At 47.4% G+C, this 19,132-nt stretch overlaps 1 protein-coding gene across 1 annotated transcript in view; it reads left to right on the top strand.

Annotated features, from left to right (window-relative positions):
* The window catches only part of hgo (homogentisate 1,2-dioxygenase), a 67,383-nt gene that overhangs the window by 33,838 nt on the left and 14,413 nt on the right, over positions 1-19,132 (top strand). Inside the window, exon 12 of the mRNA XM_070538577.1 lies at positions 5,583-5,709. Coding sequence (XP_070394678.1) covers positions 5,583-5,709 — 127 coding nt within the window. The remainder of the gene's footprint in view (positions 1-5,582; positions 5,710-19,132) is intronic.

The raw sequence follows: 19,132 nt of genomic DNA, 5'->3' as shown, positions 1-19,132 counted from the left end.
ACTTGGTAGCCGGACACAGCATGGTAAACAAGTACCTGTAGCCTGATTTTGTTTTTGGAAGAGGCCCTACCGTGTCTATTACAAGCCGTCTGAAAGGCTCTGTTATTAAGGGCACTACCTTCAGTGGAGCTTTCCAAGTCTCTCCTGGTTTACCAGAACGCTGGCAGGCGTCGCATGATCTTACAAAGTTTTCTACATCTTTGAAACAGCCAGGCCAGTAGTATTCCATAAGCAATCTTTCCTGTGATTTGTTTATGCCTAGGTGGCCGGACCACCCATTTCCATGACAAAGACTCAAAAGGTCCTCCCTATACTTAGTAGGTATGACTAACTGATCTAAAATCTTACCCTTTCGATCTCTGTAATGCCGATACAACAATCCTCCTCTCTCATGTATCGTTACGTTGCGCCTAGCAATGCCTTCTTTAGCTGTGTCACGTAATTTAGCTAAGCTCTCATCATTCTTTTGCTCGGCTGCCAGTGACTCTCTATCCACGCGTAAGAGTTGATCAAAGTTCTTTGAGGCCGGTGATAACAACGACCCTGTCTCGCTTGTGAGCGCGTCTGCTTGCTCTTCCTGCAGGCTAGAACTCTGACACTCTAGTGCTACGCTCTCATTGAGCTGGTCAACTGGCAGGCTCTCCTCAACTGTTCTTTTGTCCCTCGGGCCTAGCTCGGATTCGGGCATTGAAGCTATCCCCTTTTCTGCTTCAGCTGGAGGAGCTTGAGCATTTTCAGCCGAAAGCGCCGCGATCTTACGAGCTTGGCCTCGGGTCAATGCCTGTACTATGCCCTCTCCCAGTTTGAGCCCTCTGTCACGCAGTAACTGATTCGAACGATTCGAAAAGATGTAGGGATACTGCAGTGACAAAAATTTGGAAACTGCAGCCTCAGTCTCTAGCTCCCCGAATGGTCCACTGATTTTGACTTTGGCCATGGGCAGACACACGCTGTGTTCTTCTACAACCTGTTTTATCCATGCTACTTCTCCGGTGAAGTCATCTACCATCACGTAGGACGGATGGACAATGTCCAGCGTGGCGGCACTGTCTCTTAGCACTCGGCATGGTTTTCCATTAACTTGCAGGTCGTGGAGATATGGACTTAAAAGTTCCATATTCTCATCCTTTTCCTCCACGTAGGAAAAAACTACGCTAGGCTTCTCGCAGTTTACAGCTATATGTCCCAGTTTGTGGCATTTGTAACAGCGAATTGGTCTAACAGATTCGAATTTTCTTTTCTGTTCTTTTTGTGTGGTTTCTCCGTTAAGTTTCTCCTCGGTCTTTTCTGCGGGCTTTTCCGCCATGTCTACAGGCTCTGATCGTCTAGTTTGCGCACCCTTTTTGAACGGAAATGGTTTCCGCGGCCCATTTCGACCGTCCCAGTTTCCCTCCTCGGCGTTCAACTTTCTACGGGTTGCGTACTCTTCGGCTAATTCAGCCGCCCTTTCCACAGTGTTTACATTACCTCTGTCTTGCACCCACAGTTTCACAGCTTGGGGGATGGTTTTGTAAAACTGCTCTAGACACATGCATTCAATGATCATGTCTCTGCTGTCGTACGCTTCCGCGCTTTTAAGCCACTCGACTAGGTTGGCCTTTAAGCTATATGCAAACTCCGGATAGCCCTCGCTATCTTTCTTGCCTGTGCTCCTAAACCTTTGCCGAAAAGCTTCGGCTGAAAGGCGGTATTTCTTCAGGAGACTAGCCTTAACTTTTGCATAATCATATGCATCCTGCACACTCAATCTGGCGATTACTTCCGCCGCCTCACACGGCAACATAGACAGCAACCGCTGTGGCCATGTACTCGGGCCGAAGTTCATCTTTTCGCAAGTCCTTTCAAAATTGCTTAGGAACAAGCCTATGTCGGTCCCGACCTCGAATGGCTTTAATAGCCTGTCCATGCGGTACGATTCTGCCTCACTTGATCGTCCCAGAGCGCCTTCACTTCCTTGAGACATCTCCAAACGTTTGCTTTCAAGTTCCAGTTGCATTTTTCTTAACTCGCGATCTTTATCGCGTTCCTCCCTTTCTTTATCGCGTTCCTCTCTCTCTCTATCCCGTTCCTCTCTCTCTCGTTCTTCTCTTTCTTTTTCCCGTTTCTCTCTCTTTTTGAGAAGTTCCAATCCCATTTCAATATCTTGCTCACTGGCCTGATTGGAAATTAGCTCCAATAATTCCGATTTGAGCATTTCCTTGCGTACATCTAGGCCCAGTTCCTCACCAACAATCAACAACTCGTCTCTCAGCAGTGTCCTTAACTCCATGACTGCTGCTTTACTGCCTTGATTCTGCTCTCTAAATCTAGCTAGGAAAACACAACCTAGCTAACACACAACAATCTAGCTTCCCTACTGTTCTAAACAGAACAACCACAAAATGAAGCCTAGAGAGTCAAAGCAAAAACCAAGCACTCACCGCAGATACAGCACCATGTCGCAAAGTCCATCTCACCGCTGTCAGCCAGTTGTCAGGATTGGGGGCTCAATCCCTTCGTCCGTGGTCCTTTGCCAAGATTGGAGTACGGCATGAATTCGAAGGTAGCTGGCCCATGCCGTCGTCCAACTTATTTACGCTGAGATCGTTGATGAAGTGAAGAACTGCTTCTCATCGAGAACGAGGGAAAAGGGTTTATTTACAGAAATTAACTCAGTCTAACATGACTGTTTGAGAAAAAGAGTATTAGTCCAACAGGACTGCATGAGAGAAGTGACTCAGTCTAACATGACTGCTCAAGAGAAGTGTCCAACATTCGCACAACCACAGTTTTTATACACTCGATCCGCCGGTCCTACGACGCGGCGGCTGTTCGTTTACACATCACCAACTCGCAGCTGCTCTGAAGATCAGTTTACAGACACAAAGGCACACACATTCCGTACACAGAGGCAACCGCACGGGGTGCCGTTCCGGGAAACTGTCGTTGTCGATCGCGCGTCGCTCATTGTTCCGAGCCACTCCGAACCGTGAGAAGCACAAAAATAAGCCGTTCCCGCGGCAGCTTGACCAGGCGGGTCAAATCAGCTCCGCGTGGAATCATTGTCCACACACCGAACTCGTCCCGTCACAATGTCGAAGGAGCTGGAGGGAGGCGGCGGATTCCAGCGCAAAGGTCGCTTCTTTGAACGCCTCGCAGCTGCAGCGACGGAGAGGGGGAAGTGCGCGTCTTGCACCCCTTGTCGTAATCGGGTGGCAAGGTGGCAATCTTGTTGCGCAACTCGCCGTTCTTGACAATGCGTAGCGTTGCTGACGTAAACTCAACCAAGCCACAATGAACTTTGCTGCCATATGTCGAGGTAAGCTATATGTGGCTGAGTGCGGGAGCAGCGCTGTGTATCTGATTACAGTTGCACAACTTCACTTGATCAATGATTAGCTGCATGTGGAAGTGTTCGAGCAGTATATGGAGTAATGGAACATTGATCACTGACGTGCTTCACCACACAGTTTTACAGCGAAGCTGTTAAGGGATACTTTCCCCCACTACCGACTCAACGCGTAGGAAAAAAATGGCTGTGGCTTAGCTAAGGTTAAGCCCAGGATGCGAAGCATACTAGCCTTTATTTTAACGCGACAGCGTTAAGGAGCTCGTGTCGCAGAAAAGCCGGTGTCGTCGGCGTCGGCTCAGGCGTGCGGCGCTTGCTCAGGCGCACATTTCGTTGTCGCGCCGAACGCTGCGTTGCTCGACGCTCACCGCGTCCGATGCGGGGGGCGACGCCGCGAGCGACGGCGCGAGTTGGAGCCCCGTTTCTCCTCTGTCGTGACGTCACGGTGTCACGTGGTATTGAAGGCGACACCGCCACGCCTGAGGAGCTGGGTTGAGCTCTCGAGCGACGGCGCGAGTTGGAGCCCCGTTTCTCCTCTGTCGTGACGTCACGGTGTCACGTGGTATTGAAGGCGACACCGCCGCGCCTGAGGAGCTGGGTTGAGCTCTAGTAATATGCTTCGCGTAAAATCCCGAATATAGTGCAATGCCGGGCCAACCCGCGGCGGAGGTGAAGCAGGCGTTAAGCACTCGCCATATGTGCGCCGATTCCGAAGATTGTGAAATGCCGGAGCGACACGTGGCGGAGGTGCAGTTCGCCATTGAGAGGCCCATATACAAAGCTTCGCTGGTCATCCTTCTTCACAGAGTGGAAGGGCAGTGAATTTCTTGAAGGACAGATGACAGAAAAGCAATGGGCATTTTGCGAATTCTTTGTAACGCTACACACGTTGCCCATCAGATCGCTCCTGTTCCACGGCACTTGTGTGTGCTGTGAAATTTGTATAAAATAATAAATGGGAAACGTAGCTTATTAGTGAGTTTTGCACTCGTTCTGCTTTTCGCTGTTGTGTTCAATGTTGTTTTGTTTTCACAAAAGCGTCTTCTCTACTTCACCTGCACTGACTTTCGGAGCTTTGGAAAATTTGTTCCCATGTGCCAGATGTGTCCACATCAGCTACAATTTTTTTCTGTGGCACGGGGCCCTTAACGCTGGTTCGTTCAAAAGGTGAATCGGATTCGCGACACCTATTTTAGACCATATAAACTGTCGTGTGACGTCAGCGCTGGCTGATTTACAAAGCGCGGTACAGAGGGAGGTCACGTGGGGATTACGCCAACTGGTTCGTTTTGGAGCGGGCGGCTCAAATTGAAGAGCAGCAACGGAACCTTCGTTGCCTATCCTCCACGCAACGAAATCATATTAGTGGCACACAGAAAACGATGATAGAATTCTAGACCAATTATCTATCGGGTCTAATCTGAATGATTACTTTTTCCTTAGTGCCCTTTTAAAGCGAAGCTTTTTTTGTAAACCCTCCCTGGCTTGGCTGACCGCGGCTGCTGCGGCTCTTTCGCCTAGAAGAAGACGCGCACGCGCGCTCGTTCGGATCAGGCCAAAGACGCAAAAAAAAATGAAACGAGCCAATAATAGCCGGCTTTTTCGCGGTCTTCCGCATTCGTACTTCTCTCCGCCATGCGCCTCTGCTCACCATTATTCTCACCGTAAAAATCAAACGAGGCCTTTGTCCTCGAGACACGACTGCGTCGACGTTACACTGCGTGCATTGCCTAGAACTTCCGTTTGTATTTAAGCAAAGTGCATGCGAACGGTGCAGTGGATATAAACGTCAATATTTCTTGACATTGGAGTTGTGACATGTGCGGTGTATGAACGTGAGCATTCCACGAGATCTGAGGTTGCATGGGATAAAAGTGAGCATAAATGTACCCACCGCATTTAGTTTTATAGAAATTAATTAAGCGCTTCACGAAAGCATCACTTTACGTAGATTCCAACATGTGCGTTGAAACTGCATAATTTTAATAAATATAACAGCTATAAACTGGCATATATTTAGAAGCAGAAATAACGCGGGAATCGCCACATTGGCCTCTCTTCGTGTGTCTCTCGTTTTCACTCTTTCTCTCTCCTTCATATGGTAGCCAACTTGGCAACCTCTTTCGGTTACCCTTTCTTATTTACCTCTATTCGTTTTCTCTCTCTCTCAATCTTTCTAAACTTCCGCAAAGTGCTTGTTCTCAGCATCTTCGCCTGACTGGGCACTGATCTCTTATACCCCTCGGCAATGCAGGACCCGTCCATCTTCACGGTGCTGACTTGCCCTTCGACCAAGCCGGGCACGGCCATCGCCGACTTCGTCATCTTCCCGCCGCGCTGGTCGGTGGCCGAGAACACCTTCAGGCCGCCCTACTATCACCGTGAGTGTGCTTCGTGCATCGGGCCTACACATATGCGCAGAACGCGCTCACGTGTTTATCGATGTAAGACTCCGTGCAACGGGGAAAAGAAAAAAAAACAATATTTTTCGTATGTTCAGGCAGGTTGGAATATATATATATATATATATATATATATATATATATATATATATATATATATACCAGAAAAAAAGCAGTTCTGGGTCCGGGTAAATATTCACAGTGAAGTAGACGCGCGTATGAAGCGGTTTATTGACGTTTCGGCCGGGGTCCGGCCTTCATCAGAATACATTGCATGGTGTCACTACAGTTAATATACATGCGCTTATCAACCAAATGAAGATACGTTAACATCAAAAACGAATAAAATGGGCGAACAAAATACATCCGAATCGTTCAAAGGATAGCTGACACGTGTATAGACCGATGGCGATTGCAAACATATAATCTAAGATACAAAGTATAAAAACATACCGAAATGCATTGTAAGAACCAATCGCCACGTGACAACAAAACGTCGATATGCGCTCAATATGTGCTATGTTATCAAGCAAACACAGAAACAGAAAAAGGGGAATAGCGACGTACTAGTAGAAGAAGGGACAAGTGACGGGCTACAAAGACAGGCAACTCAATTTTCCTACGCATTCATTCATACCACACGCGACAGTATCAAACTTATAGATAAGGAAGGATTCGCGGGCTTCTCTGTCATAATTTGAGCGAAATCCAGATTCAAGCAACGTGACTTTCAGTTTATCAAATGAGTGGTCAGGAAGATGTACGTGTTTTGAGATGGGCAGGTTGGGCAACGTGTTAGCGTGGGATTTATGATTGTTAAAGCGGAATCTGAAAGGCCCTTCTGTTTGTCCGATGTACCGTTTTTTGCAGAGCGTACATTCAAGCATATATATTACGTTTTTTGTGTCACAATCGAAATCGCCTTTGATTTTTAAACAAAAGTTTGAAGACGTACTAGTAACCTGTTGCGATGTGGCCATGTAGGGACATACTTTACATCGCGGTTTTCGACAAGGATGGCATCCGATGGCATCAGGGCAGTCAGTCTTAGATGATGATGCTAGTATATCTCGAATATTTCTAGCTTTACGGTATACTGCTTTAGGCGGATCAGAGAATATGTTTTTGAGGCGTTCACTTTGCATTAGAATATTGTGGTGTTTCTTTAATACATGCGAAACATTTGAGACTGACGCAGTGTGGGTTAGGACAAGATTTGCCTGGGGTGAGGGAGTCGGTTTGTTCTTAATGCAAAGAAGCGTCCTTCGGTCATGCACGTCTGCGCGTTTTATTGCATCGTCAATTAATTGTGGTGGGTAATTTTGTTTGGCTAAAGCGTTTTTTAGGGTACCACAATTCTTTTGAAACTCTGATTGCTCAGAACAAATTCTTTTAAAACGTAAGGCTTGGCTATAAGGAATGCTGGTCTTGCAATGTTTAACGTGACTGCTATCGAAGTGTAAATATTGACATCTATCTGTCGGCTTTTTGTATAAGGCAGTAGATAGTTTATCATTTACCACTGAAACGCTGACGTCAAGGAAGTTAATATTAGATGCAGAATACGTGTGAGAAAATGATATAGATGGATGGGCATTGTTAAAGTCAGATATGAAAGAAAGCAGTTCCTGTTCCCCATGAGGCCAAATCAGAAAAATATCGTCAATGTAACGTTTGTAGTAAAAAGGTTTTAAGGTCCTGGTTAGCAAAAATTTATCTTCTAGCTGACCCATTTTTGCTAAATTTTTGCTAACCAGGACCTTAAAACCTTTTTACTACAAACGTTACATTGACGATATTTTTCTGATTTGGCCTCATGGGGAACAGGAACTGCTTTCTTTCATATCTGACTTTAACAATGCCCATCCATCTATATCATTTTCTCACACGTATTCTGCATCTAATATTAACTTCCTTGACGTCAGCGTTTCAGTGGTAAATGATAAACTATCTACTGCCTTATACAAAAAGCCGACAGATAGATGTCAATATTTACACTTCGATAGCAGTCACGTTAAACATTGCAAGACCAGCATTCCTTATAGCCAAGCCTTACGTTTTAAAAGAATTTGTTCTGAGCAATCAGAGTTTCAAAAGAATTGTGGTACCCTAAAAAACGCTTTAGCCAAACAAAATTACCCACCACAATTAATTGACGATGCAATAAAACGCGCAGACGTGCATGACCGAAGGACGCTTCTTTGCATTAAGAACAAACCGACTCCCTCACCCCAGGCAAATCTTGTCCTAACCCACACTGCGTCAGTCTCAAATGTTTCGCATGTATTAAAGAAACACCACAATATTCTAATGCAAAGTGAACGCCTCAAAAACATATTCTCTGATCCGCCTAAAGCAGTATACCGTAAAGCTAGAAATATTCGAGATATACTAGCATCATCAACTAAGACTGACTGCCCTGATGCCATCGGATGCCATCCTTGTCGAAAACCGCGATGTAAAGTATGTCCCTACATGGCCACATCGCAACAGGTTACTAGTACGTCTTCAAACTTTTGTTTAAAAATCAAAGGCGATTTCGATTGTGACACAAAAAACGTAATATATATGCTTGAATGTACGCTCTGCAAAAAACGGTACATCGGACAAACAGAAGGGCCTTTCAGATTCCGCTTTAACAATCATAAATCCCACGCTAACACGTTGCCCAACCTGCCCATCTCAAAACACGTACATCTTCCTGACCACTCATTTGATAAACTGAAAGTCACGTTGCTTGAATCTGGATTTCGCTCAAATTATGACAGAGAAGCCCGCGAATCCTTCCTTATCTATAAGTTTGATACTGTCGCGTGTGGTATGAATGAATGCGTAGGAAAATTGAGTTGCCTGTCTTTGTAGCCCGTCACTTGTCCCTTCTTCTACTAGTACGTCGCTATTCCCCTTTTTCTGTTTCTGTGTTTGCTTGATAACATAGCACATATTGAGCGCATATCGACGTTTTGTTGTCACGTGGCGATTGGTTCTTACAATGCATTTCGGTATGTTTTTATACTTTGTATCTTAGATTATATGTTTGCAATCGCCATCGGTCTATACACGTGTCAGCTATCCTTTGAACGATTCGGATGTATTTTGTTCGCCCATTTTATTCGTTTTTGATGTTAACGTATCTTCATTTGGTTGATAAGCGCATGTATATTAACTGTAGTGACACCATGCAATGTATTCTGATGAAGGCCGGACCCCGGCCGAAACGTCAATAAACCGCTTCATACGCGCGTCTACTTCACTGTGAATATTTACCCGGACCCAGAACTGCTTTTTTTCTGGTATATTGGAACAATGGTTCCGGAGAAGACCGCGTTGAAGCACGTCTACTGGAAGTACCCAAAGAGAGCTCCGTCAGTGACCGTTGTAGGCGACTCCCAGACGAAGCATATTTACCAGTACTTCGATCCTGCGGTGAACGAAACGCCAGCGTTTGTGTCTCAGTGCGGTGCATCAATCAGCGACGTACCAGCACTATTGGATTTCGTCCCCCAGAACACCACAACAATCGTTCTTCATGTAGGCACCATCGACCTAGCTCGAGTATCAGCCCGAGAAGCTTTCCAAAGTTACTGTGAAGTCATCGATCACATCGCCAAGGAACGTCCTGAAATCACCAGAATCTATGCCACTCTCGTACTGCCAAGGACCAGGAACCGCCGACGAGGGTACCCCAGCGCCACATTTGTTCGCTGCTTTAACCAAGAAGCGTGTTATTTCAACTCCCTGTTGAAACAATTCTGCAGTCGCTCCCGACTAGTATTTTTCCTGGACCATGGGTTCGAATGGCTGCCCCCGCACCGCGTGCTCGCAGCTGATGGTTTGCACCCGAACTTCGAAGGCGTCTCACTCATGGCCTGTCACATTCGGCACCTCTGTTACAAGCCGTCCAGTGCTGTGTACCATTCTTGGTCAGACAGTGCTCCCAGCAATCCGCCTCAGCACTGCACCAAGGAACCGAGCGTTGAAGGCCCATCTTCTGACCCGGCGCTATTGACAGGACAGACAACGAACAGTAGTCCCTCTCAAAAGGAGTCATCACCCCACAATCGAAAGACACAGGTCCATCGCAAGAAGGCTGCTCCAAAGAACCGCAAGAAGGCTACTTCAAAGAATCGCCCAAAGAACGCCGCAGTGATAGCTCCGTCAGCTGAACAGTCGCCTGCAGCACAGGACGCTACAGGTTCCTCCCCGAAAGGTCCCCGCTACGAGTTCCGCAGAGCCCACACGCAAACCGTGGATGATGCACCGGCAAATTGACTAAAGGCTGTGTCTCCCGGTAACAACATTTCGTACCTCTGTTCGCATGAATTTCTAAGGCTAAGGAAGGTTACAGAAAAAAGAATTCGCAATGCTCTACATGTAGATACGCTAAATACCTACCTAGCTGCGGCTGTTGCACCAAAGGGTCTCCGTATTGTTGTAAAACCCGCTCTGTCGGACATGTCTGAGCGCAATATAGCTAGATGGGATAACATACTAACAAATGCTTCACTACAACTCACCCGTGTCGTGTTAGATCACTATCGTTCTTCCAGTAAAAAATTCATGAACCAAGAAAGTCAAATTGCTGCGAGCTTGAACTTGTCCTCTAGCCAATCCGCCGCGTTAGAGGCATTCGCAACCAAAAAACGTAATGAAATCTACGCATTGAAAGCCAAGAAACTGTCCCGTGACGGTGTTGTGTGCCCTTCTGGAAGCCAGAACAAAGTATTCAACTCTGCCCCTTTTCAAACCAAACCTCTAGAAGTACACTCCGGCACTTCTTCGTCATCCTCTGTTAGTAGGTTTGCCCATCAGGAGCTAAATAATATTGTTAATATTTCGGACGTTCAGCTAACAACTGAGGAGTGCAGTGTTCTACGTCGTGGTCTTAATTTTTGTCCAGCAACAGGTGGACATAATGAATTTCAACTACTGAAAGATTTGGATAATTTCGCCCGTAACTTACGCTTGCGCGAATACTTCCATGACCGCTCAAATTCAAGCGATTCGAAACAGGCGTTACCCTCTGGCAAGCACTGGATCCCTCCCACACAGCGCGATAGATTTTTGGACATGTATATCAAAGCAGTACAACGAGACGTTCTGCAATTGTATCAAAAACAAGCACCCTTCCGCCGTAATTTGTCCGCCAGCGAAATGAAAGCACTAGATACCCTTTCCTCTCGCAAAGACATCGTCATTAAGCCTGCTGACAAAGGTGGTGCCGTTGTCATAATGAACAAGTCCGATTACGCCGCAGAGGCCCACAGACAGCTAGCAGACGCGACGTTCTATAAACGCCTTGATCATGACCCCACTGAGCAATATAAATCTCTGATCAAAAGCACAGTGCTAGATCTCGTCAAGAAGAAAAAGGTGCCTGACAATGCGGTTCATTCTCTAATTCCACTAAGTCCTGTTGCTGGTCGTTTCTACCTTTTACCTAAGATACATAAGATAAACAACCCAGGTCGTCCCATCATTTCTGGTATAGGTACAGTCACAGAAAATTTGTCCAGCTACGTAGATTCCCTGATTAGTAATATCCCAGCTACGTTTTCCTCTTATGTAAGAGACACTACCCACTTCCTGTCGGATATAATCGATCTCATTATTCCTCAAGGTTCTCTTTTGGTCACACTTGATGTAGTATCTTTGTATACTAACATTCCACATTCTGATGGCATCATGGCAGTCGTCAATTGCTACGAATGTGTATCACCCGAGAAACTCATCGACAGCGACACATTGGCAAGTTTGCTAGCCCTTATTTTGGAACTAAATAACTTCGAATTTGAAGGACAACACTATGTACAAATTAGTGGGACGTCTATGGGTACGCGAATTGGCCCGAACTACGCCAATATATTTATGGGTCAGCTAGAAGATAAATTTTTGCTAACCAGGACCTTAAAACCTTTTTACTACAAACGTTACATTGACGATATTTTTCTGATTTGGCCTCATGGGGAACAGGAACTGCTTTCTTTCATATCTGACTTTAACAATGCCCATCCATCTATATCATTTTCTCACACGTATTCTGCATCTAATATTAACTTCCTTGACGTCAGCGTTTCAGTGGTAAATGATAAACTATCTACTGCCTTATACAAAAAGCCGACAGACAGATGTCAATATTTACACTTCGATAGCAGTCACGTTAAACATTGCAAGACCAGCATTCCTTATAGCCAAGCCTTACGTTTTAAAAGAATTTGTTCTGAGCAATCAGAGTTTCAAAAGAATTGTGGTACCCTAAAAAACACTTTAGCCAAACAAAATTACCCACCACAATTAATTGACGATGCAATAAAACGCGCAGACGTGCATGACCGAAGGACGCTTCTTTGCATTAAGAACAAACCGACTCCCTCACCCCAGGCAAATCTTGTCCTAACCCACACTGCGTCAGTCTCAAATGTTTCGCATGTATTAAAGAAACACCACAATATTCTAATGCAAAGTGAACGCCTCAAAAACATATTCTCTGATCCGCCTAAAGCAGTATACCGTAAAGCTAGAAATATTCGAGATATACTAGCATCATCATCTAAGACTGACTGCCCTGATGCCATCGGATGCCATCCTTGTCGAAAACCGCGATGTAAAGTATGTCCCTACATGGCCACATCGCAACAGGTTACTAGTACGTCTTCAAACTTTTGTTTAAAAATCAAAGGCGATTTCGATTGTGACACAAAAAACGTAATATATATGCTTGAATGTACGCTCTGCAAAAAACGGTACATCGGACAAACAGAAGGGCCTTTCAGATTCCGCTTTAACAATCATAAATCCCACGCTAACACGTTGCCCAACCTGCCCATCTCAAAACACGTACATCTTCCTGACCACTCATTTGATAAACTGAAAGTCACGTTGCTTGAATCTGGATTTCGCTCAAATTATGACAGAGAAGCCCGCGAATCCTTCCTTATCTATAAGTTTGATACTGTCGCGTGTGGTATGAATGAATGCGTAGGAAAATTGAGTTGCCTGTCTTTGTAGCCCGTCACTTGTCCCTTCTTCTACTAGTACGTCGCTATTCCCCTTTTTTTGTTTCTGTGTTTGCTTGATAACATAGCACATATTGAGCGCATATCGACGTTTTGTTGTCACGTTGCGATTGGTTCTTACAATGCATTTCGGTATGTTTTTATACTTTGTATCTTAGATTATATGTTTGCAATCGCCATCGGTCTATACACGTGTCAGCTATCCTTTGAACGATTCGGATGTATTTTGTTCGCCCATTTTATTCGTTTTTGATGTTAACGTATCTTCATTTGGTTGATAAGCGCATGTATATTAACTGTAGTGACACCATGCAATGTATTCTGATGAAGGCCGGACCCCGGCCGAAACGTCAATAAACCGCTTCATACGCGCGTCTACTTCACTGTATATATATATATATATATATATATATATATATATATATATATATATATATATATATATTCCAAGCTGCTTGAACTGCGGCACATACGCATGCACGTGTATTTGAATAAAAGAGTCGAGACCCTGATCATACTGAGATTTCAGCAGTGGCTTGGCAACCTTATATCGCCCATCAGACAATGCGTACAACTTAAGAGGAAGCTTCATCTCTGGAGTTCGTGTCTAAAATCTAGGAAACGAACAAACTGTGTTGCTCGGCATCCAATAAACAGAATTTGACTAGGGTTTGTTACATTTAAAAGAGAAGGTTAAGATCTGTAGTGGCTATAAAATGCACATTTTGTTTTTATTAGACATATATTTTAAAGAAATTCTTGAAACTAGGTACATTTCAGAAAACATTTGTATCAAGTTTACAACTGTGTAACTACTCAATAATATACTATATTAAAATTCCGCAAGCTGCACCTTCTGAGTCATCTAAGGCGTACAAAATAGCGTATCACGTACCTCTCCGAAATGTATCACTGATTTGCGAGTGGTATCATAAGAAGCCAACAAACACTGACACCGAGGACAACATAGGGGCAATTACTTTTGCCCAATAAATAAAATAAAGAAACAATAAATTAATGAAAATGAAAGCGGATGAAAAAACAACTCGTTTATTACAAAAGGAGGGTCTCGAATCCGGCAACATTGATGCCTTCAGGTAGCATATGTGGGTATATTTACCGATTGCCTTCACCCAAGAAGATCATGTTCTCGTGACGCCTGCGGCAGAAAGGATGTTCCACGTCCGCCGCCAAGGCCTGTGAGTGGTGGCGCTGGCTAACACTCCCAGGGTGCAACTAGGACACATAAATACCCAAGAAAGTGAGTAAGAGTTCGATGCCCAAAACGATCGATCGATTGGTTCGTAGAAATTCACCCCCACCGTCGGCGTCCGAGACGCACCGTCAGAGACGGTCTGCACAGGTGGCTCAATGGGTGACTTAGGTTCGAAAAGACAAAGCCGCTGCAGTAACGAACGAACAACAACTTGTATTTACAGATAAAATTACAAAGTTCGGTTACAAGATTGCATAGTTTCAACAGTACATCGGTTACAAATGGCTACACTGGTTTGGACCACATAGGGCGACCCTATTTCGGCAGAGCCGATGGTGCTTAGCACCGAAGCCAGGTCCAGAACTGCCCTTCGGAGCTCTGCGGCCGCATTTTGTAGACGCAACGCTCCGCCCACAATCTTTACTGGCGAATTGCCGCCGGGTGGCGTCTCAACTGGACAATCCATTCACCAATCACTGCGTTCAGCAGAACTTGCGTGCGGGATTGGCCAGTCGAACAACCAAAAGTCAAAGAACATCTTTTTTTAGTACAGTTCACAGTGCAGAATCCTCACCCGAAATACACAATATACAACAACAAAGGGGTGAGGGTCATGCCAGCTGTACACATCGCAAGTTCCGAGCAACGGCTCTCGAGCACAGCCGGCGCACAAGCACTGCCCAACAAAATACATTCACAAAACCTAAAAGCCTGGGATCGTCGGGACCATGTTTTCCAGTGCTCGAACATGTGCGCGACGCGATCGGATTCCAAGAACCCGCAGGCCATGCGGCGCCTTAAACAAGCAATTGTTTGCAAGCCAAACTGTCACAGAGGAGCCCGGGATAATTGCCCACCCGCCGAGGTCGGCCTCGTGTCCGGGCCGTAAGCCGAAGAAGACGTTCCCACGGCGCCTCGGAACCGAGACAAAACCGCAGGGTCTTTTGCGGCTCAAAGAATCCCTACGCCGGTCAGCGCGCGGTGCAAAGCCGTCAAAGTCAATGAGGCTGGCGCGCCTGCTTGAGGCCGCGCTATCTCCGTTGCCCGCGGCTAGACCCGAACCAAGCACTCTTCAAAGGCGCCGATGAGAGCACCGCGGAAGTCAGACGGGCCCACCCGTTACGGCGTTTGACGCCCAGTCGGGGAGATCCCAGCTGGGAAGGGGTTTACCCCCGCCAGCCGGCCGCGCGCAAGGGAAACGCCTGTGGGGATCCCCAGGAAGCACAATGCGACGGGGGTCCGAAGCTCCCTTTTTTACTGTGAGGCGCGACCGCAAACGTGGCGCTGATGGCCTTCTGCGCTCCCCGAACTGTGCGGCAGCCCTGGGTGCCGACGGCGTGGTTACTCTGCTTGCTTGCAAGGCCCCGCTCTGGGGCAACCGTTAACAGCCGTTACTCAAGTGTGGAAACAATCTCGTCGAGACGCATGTCCCCTGCCCAGATGGCCCGCGCCGTCCGTATGGGTTTGTTTTGCAGCCGCCCGTAGCGGGGCTTACACCCCCCACCCAAGACGAGACAACAACTCGCTTACAGTGTTGTCGAAGCAGAACCCAAAACAAACCAAAACAAAAGCATGCTGCGTGTAAACTTGTACATACGCCGCATCTGGACATGACAATTAAAAGTTACCAACCAATCTTAGGCAGCGCGCTTTAACGATGGTCTGAGTTCGCACACGTAGGAAATGCGTGAGCCGCGCCTTGCTCATGACAGTAAGCTGGCCCGCTGGTTCGTCCAAGTAAGCTGGCTCGCTTACTGAAACAACACAAATAAATGCCAGTGCCATATGATGAGCACTCTACGCGGCACATTCCGTAGAAAGTGTGAACACATGAATAAGTTTCACCGTAAAATAGGTACAACCTAAACACACACAAAGCAAATACACAAACGAAACAAATAGTAAGGCTTCCCTGATGCAACAGGGCTCGCGTCCTGAAACTATAATATGCAGTATCGTACAAATATGAGCCGGAAGGACACTGTCAGCCTCTAGCTTGGGAGGAAAACATACATCATTGAGCTTAGATGACGACACTCGCCAAAACAAAAAACACTAAAACAACAAGGTACACACAGAAATGCGGCAGCATGAGTTCATCGTCCAAGGTCGTCTGTGTGGTTACCGCAGTCATATCACATCACACCACACTTGTTTCCTTGTCTCCACTGTTCGTCACTGCGGGTTCCCTGTCTTCTACATCCTTTTCCCAGCAATGGTTCGTCAGACGCGAAAGTGCGTCGGCGTTAGTATGTGCGATTCCCTTTCTGTGTCGCACCACTACATCATAGCGCTGTAGCGCTAAAGCCCAACGCGTAAGTTTTGCTCCCTGAGGCGTGGACTGAGTGAGGTACGCAAGAGGGTTATGGTCGGATACTACAAATATTTTCCTGCCAAACACCCACGTGTCAAACTTTTTGAGACCCCAAATGACGCCAAATGCCTCGCGTTCAATCGTAGACCACCGCATCTGAGTGGGCGTGAAGCGGTGACTGGCAAAAGCAATGGGGCACTCTGTGCCATTGTCGGTCATCTGAGCTAGGCATGCGCCCACGGCAATTGCAGACGCATCGGTGAACAGCCAAAATGGCTTGCTTGAGTCTGGAGTCGCCAGCTCTACGGCACTACACAGAGCACCTTTGAGACCTTCGAAAGCCTCGTTGGCCTCAGGAGACCACGGAATGCAATTGGGAACGTGTTTAGCAGTCATCTGCGTGAGCGGCTTCGCTATGGCCGCGAAATTTGAAATGTATCCCCTGTAATACCCACAGAGGCCAAGGACGCTTCTCAATTCCTTTTTAGTACGCGGCACCTGCAGTCCCTTGATGGCTGCGAGCTTAGTAGGGTCCGGGCCATGCTTGCCGGAGCCTACCACATGCCCAAGATAGCGGATAGATCCCCGGGCCACCTGACATTTTTCGAGGTTCGCTACCAATCCCACTGATGTCAGAGCTGAGAAAACAGCGTGAAGGTGGCGGATATGTTCCTGTATCGACCTGCTGAAAACAGCGATGTCGTCCAAATATGCGCAGGCGTAGTCCTCGTGCTGTGCTAACAGCTGATTCATGCTTCTCTGAAAGCTAGCTGCAGCGTTCCTGAGACCGAATGGCATCACCCTCCAAGCGAATTGACCCAAGTGTGACACGAACGCCGCAGCCCGCTGCGAGTCGTCCGCTAAGGGCACCTGCCAATAACCACGACGGAGATCAATAAGGGTAATATGGCTAGCCTGTCCGACGTTCATTATTAAATCCTGTGGGAATCCCATAGGAAATGCGTCTGGCTCGGTCATCGCGTTTAAACTCCTATAATCAACACAAAGTCTCACTGTGCCGTCTTTCTTGGGGACGCACACCAACGGATGTGCAAAGGGGCTTTCACACCTATAGATCCACCCTAATTCTAGTAGTTCCGATATTTGTTTGGAGACTTCGCTTTTCAGGGCTACCGGAATGCGATAGGGGCGGCAACGCTTTGGCACGGCTCCTTCCATCAGTTTTATGCGGTGCTCGTTCACCCGCGCTATCCCAATTTCGGCCGTAAACAAGGCGGCATGTGTCTGAAACACCTCATTCACCAACGCTCGCTCCGGCGGTTCCAAATGTGATATACTGTCTGCGGGTAAGAGGGCCGTAGTGCCGAGAACCCTACCCGGACGCGGCGTGTACTCCACCTCTCCGAACTCGCGGTCGTCGTGGAATATAACGCCTATGCTAGCTACACGAGACGTGTACGGTCTCAAGTGGTTCGCGTGAACGAGCATGCGCCTTCCTTCCGGGGTTTCGATGTAATAAGAGTGCTGCCTGTACTTCTCCATGACCGTGCAAGGTCCCAGCCACTTTGGGTACATCTTACCAAGGCGGTTACTATCGAACGCAAGCACCTGGTCCCCTACCTGAAATGCCTTTTCTTTCGTGCGGAGATTGTACTGAGTGGCATATGCCCTCTGCTGGTTGGTCGTAGTCAAGTCGGCCGCCTCAGCTGCTATCTGCAGCTGCTTTTTCAATTTCTGCATGTACTGCGAGGGTCTATCTGCGACCAAAGCGGGCACCTCCTGCTCCCCTGACCACGTTCGTTTTAATATGGCGAGTGGGCCGACTGGTTCTCTCCCATACATCATACGGAATGGCGACACGCCCGTAGTATCGTGCGGGACTTCTCTGTAGGCCCACAACAGGAAAGGGACAAATTTATCCCACTCTCTCCCCTGTTTGCTGATCACGTGAAACAGCATGTTTTTGAACACTCGGTTCCACCGCTCCACCGCTCCGTTGCTTTCCGGGTGGTCAGGCGTGGAAAAGCGAGGTGAACAGCCGAGGCGCGAGAGAAACTCATTGGTGAGTGAGGCGGTAAAATTCGTTCCGCAATCGGAACAAACTACCTCTGGTATCCCGGTTCTGCTGAAAACTCCTAACATCGCGTCGCAGGTTGCCTTAGCTGTTAATGATGTGAGGCACACGACCTCAGGCCAGGGGGAGCAAAGATCTATAATGCACAAGGCGTAGCGATGGCCGCGACTGCTAGGGGGATCGATCGGCCCTATAACGTATAGGTTTACCTTCTGAAAAGGGTACTGCGGCCTTACTAGAGGCGTGATGGGCACTCGATCTGATTGTCTTTTGTCTGCTCTGATTTGACACCCGTGGCAACTGTTGCAGAATGCCTGAACGTCTTTTTCGACGCCTGGCCAAAAGAAACTAAGCTTAATCCTCGCTCTTGTCTTGCGACAGCCAAGGTGGCCGCCCCAGCATGACTCGTGGGCGAGACTAAGTACCTCAGCGCGCCGCGCCGTAGGTAAAACTAGCTGTTTTACCGGCTGTCCCAATACGTGGTCGCGGTGGTAAAGCAGACCATCAATCACGATCATGCCACCCCTTCCTTCTTCCGCATTTTTCCAGGCCCTGCTCAGAGTGGCGTCACTCTTTTGTTCCTCACGTAACGTCCCGGCGTCACCCTTCACTGTATCGGAGCTACTATTGGATTCTTCTTGTGCCCCTTCCGCGTTCGGATGCAACGCATCGCACTTGCTCGCACCGGTAACCGGGTTTTCGGGATCAACCTGTCCCCCACCCAGTCCTACGGCTGTAACCAGCTCCTCGCTGCTGCTCGGCGGGAGTTTTTTGGTGGGCAGCTCGCAAGCCTCGTCCCGACCCTGCTGGAGCGCGCTCCA

The sequence above is a fragment of the Dermacentor albipictus genome, chromosome 5 (genome assembly GCF_038994185.2).
Source record: "Dermacentor albipictus isolate Rhodes 1998 colony chromosome 5, USDA_Dalb.pri_finalv2, whole genome shotgun sequence".
Classification (NCBI taxonomy): Eukaryota; Metazoa; Arthropoda; class Arachnida; order Ixodida; family Ixodidae; genus Dermacentor; species Dermacentor albipictus.
The sequence above is the reverse complement of the archived record's forward strand: the minus strand, read 5'-3'. Positions and strand labels throughout refer to the sequence as shown.